The 8,808-nt window shown below is 44.5% G+C and overlaps 1 protein-coding gene across 1 annotated transcript; it reads right to left on the bottom strand.

Annotated features, from left to right (window-relative positions):
- Window positions 1–2,975: 2,975 nt before the first annotated feature.
- Window positions 2,976–8,530, bottom strand: LOC118784353 (regulator of G-protein signaling 20-like). Its single transcript, XM_036538564.1, has 5 exons — window positions 8,434–8,530; window positions 6,879–7,056; window positions 5,818–5,910; window positions 4,278–4,512; window positions 2,976–3,170 (listed from the first exon to the last, which is right to left on the bottom strand). Exons 1-5 carry the CDS (start codon window positions 8,528–8,530, stop codon window positions 2,976–2,978), a joined length of 798 nt encoding a protein of 265 aa, XP_036394457.1.
- Window positions 8,531–8,808: the final 278 nt, after the last annotated feature.

The raw sequence follows: 8,808 nt of genomic DNA, 5'->3' as shown, positions 1-8,808 counted from the left end.
AAAGACCCTTTTATTTAAAAAAACATGTCTTTACTGGTGGTGTTTGTCTGAATTTTCATCCAATGGTGCTTCAGTTTCTCTGTGGAAGGAGCACAGGAATATCAGTTCATGGGTACATAATGATAAAAACAGGCCACTCACATAAGCTCACATTTAGCCAACAGTGTGTCTAGCACTACATTAAGCCTGTTCTCAGGCACTCTGAAGGTGTCTGCTTCTGCTACAAATCTTGTTAAATTATTCCATGCATTAACGACTTGGGGAAAAAATACTTCCTAGTGTTAGTGGGAAATTCACCTTTGACTAATTCTCACCAACACCCTCTTGCTCTGCTGACAGAACACACTGTGAAATAGCTTCTGTAGTCCACTTTTTATTAATGGCTTTAAAAAAACAAAAACCTCAAGACTCCTGAATCCTTCTTCTTCTGCCGTGCTGAATGTAAAAACGTGATGACAACCTCGAGCTAGGAGTGGGCTTATCGGTCAGGGTTCCTCATGTCACGACCTCATAGGTGTGGCCTGTGAGTGACACATCAGTCCTCCAATCAGCACTGGCTCTGCTGTGGGACTTGTGGCATGTGACACTGCCATTGGCTGTGTGTGGGCAATTACAAGCGCCTCCTTTCAGTGCTTCAGGTGGGATACCAGGAGGACTCATAGAGAGGCATTATAGGAAAATGGTGGATTTAAAAAAAGGCTCAATCCAGGGCGAAGTATTTGGTATGAAGTTGAGGCTCTTAGGGAGCGACTGGATTGGTCCCTGGCATCACCGAGGAGAGCTCAGATGAGACATTGGCAGCATTGCGTGAGTAAGAGGCCTGCTGTGTTTCAGCTGCAGACATTTTCAATTGTCAAAAATCTTATGTTGGGTGGCATCTATCAAGCAGTGATGTTGTGAAAAACCATTCCAGGGAGAAAAGTGAGGTAAACTGCGCATGATGTGTGTAGCAAATCTCTGTGCTCAAGACCGTCCGTTTTATCATTTTATTCCAGACACTTTTTTTCCTCCGAGAAATTTGGGGTGCTCTGAGTAATAAAAGTGGGGCCCCAACTACCATCTGAAATGTCCAGCCTGTAATCATCAGCTTGCCCCACAAATAAGGTTCAGCAAAAAAGATCAGATTAAGTGAATATCGACTCCAAATCAGAGCTGTAGTGTTCTGTGGGAGTGAAAATGCAAGTAGACTCAGAGAGGACTGAAAAAATGTTTTAAGAATGATCAGACAGGTTTATATCACGGCAAAGGTCAAACCAGCCTAATGTTTAACTGTCTTAATGTTTAACCTACTAAACTTCGCCATGTGAATTGTACCCGGCAAGGTACACAACAGCTATGCTCCCAATAATAAACAAACACTAGTTGTCGAGGATGGGTCTTGCCACATTTTAACACCTCCAAAGGTAAGTGTGAACTGAAACCATTTCCATGAGCCTTTATGCACATTTATGATATTATTTTACATTTTACAGACCATTCAACTTGAAACGCATTTGGCATTTTATATCATTGGCTAACTTTAATTAAGTGCCCACTGAAATTCAGCAAGATGCACAACATTGCACATTGGCTTTTCGAAGTCAATGCACTCTAATAGAGACATCACTATAGTAATTTTCTGTAAAGCATGTGATCTGAAGTAGAATCATTTATCTTAGGCGGCAGTCATAACAGAAAAAAAAAACATGACTGACAATGAGACGTCAGTAACGACATGAGCTGTTTAGTGCAGTCAGAGCAGCCGGGACAAATCACATACCAGAATATCCTTTTGCAGCTCAACTGGTGGCAAACTTGGCCTTGTTGCTTAACCTGCTTTTTGAGTAAACTTCCACACAACCACTGCAGCTGATTATTAGCTCTGAGGTGGGAGACATGAGGGGCCAACACACGAGCAGGAACCTGACTATGCTGTAAACTTTGTTTTCTTTTCCCACAAACCTGAACAGCGCACACCTACGCGGTAAAAACAACTCAAAACAAAACTTAACGAAGTGAAAGTGAAGAGGAGCCCTCACTGGGATGCTGTGTAACCAGGGCGATAGCATGGACTACGCTCTGGCTCCTGCCCATGTCTTCACCAGCGGCCACTGAGCGTCGAGGTGTCGGCACTAACGTGGGCGGGGCATTAGAAACACAGACCACCTCAGCGTCCTCCACATTACAGGTCAGCTAATGTGCACCCTGCACAACGGACACTGATCACAACTTGAGCACTACGTACAGTACGGTGGCGGAAGTCAGGTTTCTGAGGCTGCAAGGTTGGCTTATAACTGTAATTTCAGAAAACCCGTTCCCGACTCAATCCCAAAGGTGGCACAGCGGTGACATCGAGGGTTGGTTGATGAGCCTGAGAATGAGGTTCTGGCCTGGCTTTTCCAGCTGTAGCAGAATCAGAACATCTTTGCAACACCTTTAACCACATATTGACATCTGCATTTAATACCTCAAACCCAACTTCACAGACCTATGTCTCAATGTCCCACAGCAGTCTTAAAGCCCCAGTAAGGCATCTCAGTGGCTTTACAATCTGGATGATGGCGCTGGGTTGCCAAAGCTAAGAAAGATCTCCTTGCAGGCTATCCGCAGTAATCAGTCCCCTCCCTCTTGCCACTCCTTTGTTCTGACCTGGGTCAGGAACTGGCCTCCTTCACCTCTAATGGGAAAAAAACCCTAAGCCTGCCACTCCACTTGGAGAGATCTCAGAGGAATAAAGGCCTTTTGCCAGGGACAGACACTTTACAGCCTCACAGTAAGGAAAAAAGCCTGCCAAAAACCAATGAATAGGAAGGGACAGGAGGGGGTTAAACACCCACAAACTGCTCCAAACGCCAACCTTGCTGAGGCGGCCAAAGCCCTGTGCCACTGGCAGCGCCCCCGTCTCTTTCCTCAGAGCACGCTGGATGTTGGTCTGTTCACATGACTCTGGCATCGCCGCAGGTAGAGCGAAATCCTTGACAGCACTCTGTCTCCCCCTAGCTGTCACCAGAGGGAACTGCAGGCCCCAGACTCTGCAGCAGGGACTGGTAGAGCGGTGAGTTGAGGAACCGTGGGTAGGAGTCCCGGTGCATCAGGGCGAAGATCTGCGCCTGGGCGTCGTCGAAGATGTGTGCTGTGGGCACCGCCATGTTGCTGTTGATGGTCTCGCGGACGGTGGCGTCGATGCTGACCTGTGGATCCACAGTGCAACGGCGTGACTTCGCTCAGCATAACGATCACATTAAATTATCCATGTACTTAGCTAAAGCTCCTTTACTCCAAAGTAAAATGGACCACATGCTGAAATAACAAAACACCGTGTTTATTACATGTACAGTAACAGTCAAAAGTTTAGACACACTTTCCTTTCTTTATTTTTACTATTTTTCCCACATTCTAGAATAATAATAAAGACATCAACCTATGAATTAATGCAGATGGAATTATGTAGCAACCAAAAAAGTGTTAAATGAAAACTACCTTATATTTTAGATTCTTCAAAATAGTCCAAAAATATTTTTTAAGATTAAAAAAAAACAAATTTGGAAAGAAATTCATGCGTAGACATCAACTTTGCTATTTTTATTTGTCCAAGAAACAAATTACAAGAATTTAAGCAAAAGTGTTTACATCAAAATTGACTTTGAATGCTTGTCTCCCATTATGTTAATCAGGTGTGTCCAAACTTTTGACTGGCACTGTATATGAACATTTTCTGAAGAAGGGTGAAAAATTGTATGCAAGTTCCAGTTCAGGCAAAACTGAGCCAGACTGAGGCAATATGTGTGGATTCCTGATTCCACAGGGCAACTGACTGTCCTGAACTGACGGGGTCGCTTGTCTCAGATACGATCCCTGTCTGGACTGGTCCCTCAGTGGTGGAATGAACTCCCCACAGGGGGTTAGGACAGCGGAATCACTGGCCATCTTCCCACCTCTTCAGACTGCATGTCGGTTCCGCTTTGATCCCCACCCCCTAACACCTGCCACTTCTTGTGTTTGATGACAGTTTTATGTGTAGCATTACAACGTATTATAATTTGTGTTCTTGGGACTGTTGTGTAGTAGTGTACCTGGCATTTGTCAGAGTGCACAAGTTAACTTGTGGTAGAACATGAATGGTGTTATTGCTCAAACTCACTGGTCTGGGAGTGTTGTGAGCCTGGTCCGACGCTGTTGCTTGTTTACATTGAATGGATGCACTTATGTTCTATTGTGATGAAATTCGCTCTGGATAAGAGTGTCTGCTACATGCATGTACTGTAATGTAATGAGTCCCCAGGGTGGTTGGGATGTACCTCTTTAGGGGACAGGATGGAGATGTAGTCCAGGTAGATCTGCTTGGCGCGCTCGGCCACGGCTGCCCGGTGCGTCTCGGCCTTCAGCCCCTCGCAGGCCTGCCAGAAGAGCATGTTCTCGTCGCTGTGCTCGGAGCGCAGGAACTCCATGAAGACGGCACGGCCCGCGGGGCTCTCCAGCAGAGCCGAGAAGGACAGGGCCCAGGAGGACACCTCCGACACGCTCAGCCTGCCACTGAGACACACACACGCGCATGCACACACACACACACACGCACGCACACACACACAAACACACACACACATAAACACACACACACACACACACGCACGCGCACACATACACACACACACACACATACACACACACACACACACACGTGCACGCACACACACACGTACGCACGCACATAAACACACACACACACACACGGACACATACACACGCACACATACACACGCACATTTACACACACAAACACACACACACACACACACACACACACACACACACATGTGCACATGCACACACACGCGCACACACATTCACCATATTCATCAGTGTGCATTAAGTCCTGTGTGTGAGTGTGTGTGTATGTGGCTGCCACAGACTGCACATGCTTCATTTGTGAATAGGGTGCTTGTATGTGTGTGAGTATGCGTGTGTGTTTTTTTAAGAGAGTGCCACATTAAAAGTGGAAAAAAATCAAAAACAGGCATTTATTCAATATGAAAAAATGAAAAGGAAGGCAGATAAAAGACAGGAAGGAACAAATAAGGAGACAGGAGGAGAGGAGAGCTTTGCTGTGGGGGATTTTTGGAAAGGCACAGGGGAGAAGTATGAGTCTGACATGTCTGAAGGCAAGAGACAGAGAAAGGCAAGTGAATGGGTGAGAGGAATGCAGGGACCCTGAGGGGCTTTCGTTTTTCTATTATCAAGATCAAGAAAAATGAGATATTGCTCTTCACTCCTTACAAATGACTGCAGGGCCAATACTGCAACACAAGCCAACCAGCCTTTCACTGCATCACCTCACTATTGTTGAGAATTTATAAGTCATTTATAACAGGTGACCAGCATCTGTTATTCAATGTTAATAGCATGCTCAGCGGAAGAGTCAGTTAAAGTGAGATGTTGGGGCACCATACTGGTTAAGTATCATGAACTGGAGTGTGACTGGATAACTTGATTGTGTGATTGTGGCATTCTTAGGACAATCAAGTTCATTACAAAAAAAAAAGCTCAGGTAAGTCAAGGATTTAGAATAAACATCTGGAAGATTGTTTCAGAGGACTGATAATATTTAAGCCCTCTATCTAAAGAAATGCACTGGAAATAATCCATATGTGTTTGTATATGCTTAATCAGGTCTGTATTTCATTGTGTGTGCATGGATGGGGCTGTGTAAAACCCATCACATATGTTCAGAAGTTTGTTGCATGTGTTTATTCTTTTTTGCTGCACGTGTGAATGTGTGTGTGTGTGTGTGTGTGTGTGTGTGAGAGTGTGTGTGTGTGTGTGTGTGTATACTGTAGGTACCTCTCGTCAGTCCTCTGCAAGCTGCCCAGTGTGGAGACGTTGGAGGTTCTCCTGCTGTTGCACACTCCCTTCTCCCTGCCCTTCATGGCCAAGCTGCCAAACACACACACACACACACACACACATCAGACACTATATTTAATTTCTTCAAATGTCCAGCAATATCAGAAACCCCAGCAGCTGGTAGCCGACCAGAGGGGAGCTGGCAAAGTAATTTTCAAACATTCTGCAAGCACAACGCTGCTTTACTATGACAAAAAACAGCAGAATTGCTATGCTTTACACACCGCAAAGGAGACAGGAAAAATGACATGTATTCCCCCAATGTGAGCCACAATAAGTCATTTGAACACTGAGGCTTCTGGTGTAAGTTTGGGCTTTCGGTACCCATTGTCATTGATAAGTTATTTGTTTTCAAGCTGAGTACAGAATAGACAGCAACCCCAGGCCTGATTCAGGCAGCACCTGAACCCTTAACCTTTGAATGGTCCTGTCCAGAAACAAAGGCACAATAACCTCCCTTTTAACAATCCAACATATTTTAAGAGGATAAATGTTAAAAATGTAAATCCCTCAAAGCAGGAAAGAGCACAGGTGAGTGTGTCAAATATGAATAAATAATCCAATCTAATTCACTCTGCACAGCCCTGTGCCAGATGAGCAGCTCCAGAAAAATGCAATCATACATGGGTTATCTTTTGAGAATTTGCACATGTATATGTTATTTTATACAAAGTAGATGCTTGTTTGAAGTTTTATGGATTCTATATTTGAATACATGTTACATTTTGAAAACATTTCCTAAAGTATGTGCAGGGATCGTATGTTTATGCTTTCATGAGTAAAGCCATTTGATTCTGAAGTACATTATACACTCTATGCCACTTCCTCCATCCTCTCTCACCAACCAATCAAACGAGACCAGTCTGTGACATCACAGGAAATGGTCACCAGTTGAGGTGTGAGGTGGGCTGAGAGGAGTGTTCTAGAGTGCAGCCTCCCCGGTCTGTGAAAGCCACCCCTCGTCACATGACGGTGGCCCACCCGTCCTGCCCTCTCACCAGGAGCAGCTGCAGCAGCAGCACCAGCAGAAGCAGCAGGGGGGCGGTGCGCGGCCGCAGGGTGAGGCCTCGGGGCTGCTGTCGCAGGACGGCAGGGCTCGGGAGTCCCGGTGAGACAGACGCCGCCGCATGGCGGCTCCGCACAGCTCCGCCGCGCTCAGGGCCTGCGCATCTGCAACTACATGCCACAAACAGCGAGTTACATCATATTATTACATTATTGGTATTTAGACTGACATCAATTACAGGTTTTTACAATGTTATCCATTTTTCTATAGCTGGATATGTATTGAAGCAATTGTGGGATAGGTACCTTGCCCAAAGGTACAGCACCAGTGCCCCAGTGGGGAATCAAATCAGCACGTGCAAATTACACATACAGCATATGCACCATAATACAGTAGCTTCAGAAAGTATTCAGACCCCAGCCAGCTCTATAGACATCTCAAGGATAATCAAGGCAAACAGGATGCACCTGAGTTCAACCTAGAATTCCACAGCAAAGGGCCTGAATACTTATGTAGATGAGATATTTCAGTTTTTGATTTTTAATGAATTTGTAAAAACTTCTAAAAAAGTTTTTGATTTGTCATTATGGGTTATTGGGTGATAAAATATAATACATTCAATTCATTTTAGATTAAATATAACATCACAAAGTGTGCAAAAAGTGAAAGGGTCTGAATACTTTCCGAAATCAAGGTGTACAGAAGCATAAAAGAATGTCTTAACTCAGCACTCAGACAGAACTTATAGCATACAATCATAAGGGACTCGCGGAGGTAATTTTGCATTTGTTGTCAGACTGTCATGGAAAAAATGGCAAATTATATAGATATTTCATAGTTGTCATACACCATTGTTTCCCAAACATAAAACCACATTCTGTGTATTTTGGATCCTGTGATGTATGATAATGTGTCTACTTAATTGGCTTCCCTTAGTTTCTAGGCTGTCTAGTCAGATTGCACAAGTTAACCATGTGGTAGGGCTTGAATAGTGTTATGCACACTAGCCTGGTCTGACACTGTTGCTCATCCAGCCTGAACTGATACACTTGTGTTTTTTTGTGCTGGAAGTCGCTTTGGATAAAAATGTCTACAAAAAGAATGTAATGTAATGTAATGTATGTGCTGGTTTTCATTCCATCTAAACTCTTTGTTAACAAGGGTTAACTAAATGGATATTGATGATCTTTATTAGACATCTCTACATTTAATTAGCACTAAATTATTTTGTTAAATAAATGGTTTGGTGAACAGAGTCTGAGATGAATAGACAGAGCATAGAGGAACATCTTTAATTGCATCCTTATTTTAAAACAAACCTCCAGCAAGGGGCATATGTAACGACGAAAGTAACAGCAAATAAGCTCATGGCAAATACGATCAGTGTTCAATTAATTCAACATGAAACACTGAAAACTCTGTTGGACAGAACATCAGCATGCACGGATGTCTCCCCGGGGTCAGACCTGGGAAATCCACAAGAAGATTACTTACAGATAGCTTGCATTGCACGTACCCCGTACCTGTTATTCGTTAAAGGAGGGCACGCTGCACCCACTCCCCGTAGCGGCTGAGGTCTCGCATTCTCAGGCTGCGTGTCGCTAATTTCCCGAAATCATGGACAGTTCCGTTATGCTCTGGCATTCCGGCGCAGACTTCAGATCTGCAGTGCGTTCACAGTCAGGGCTCTGTGCCTTCAAGGAATGTCTCTATGCGGCGTGGAGTGACAACAATGAAGTGCTCGATTTGGGTGAAAATACACACAGCTTAAAAAAAAAGGCCGCGGGTTTAGGTAAGGATACCTGGTCTTCACTGTGACTGAAATACAGCCATGGGCTGGAATGTTCCTTGTCTGCGGCAACTTTAAGACGGAGTGTCTGGACGCGCTGAGATGCCGCCAGGTTTGCAACCGCAGTGTATCA

This window comes from Megalops cyprinoides, chromosome 10 (genome assembly GCF_013368585.1).
Source record: "Megalops cyprinoides isolate fMegCyp1 chromosome 10, fMegCyp1.pri, whole genome shotgun sequence".
Taxonomy (NCBI): Eukaryota; Metazoa; Chordata; class Actinopteri; order Elopiformes; family Megalopidae; genus Megalops; species Megalops cyprinoides.
The sequence above is the reverse complement of the archived record's forward strand: the minus strand, read 5'-3'. Positions and strand labels throughout refer to the sequence as shown.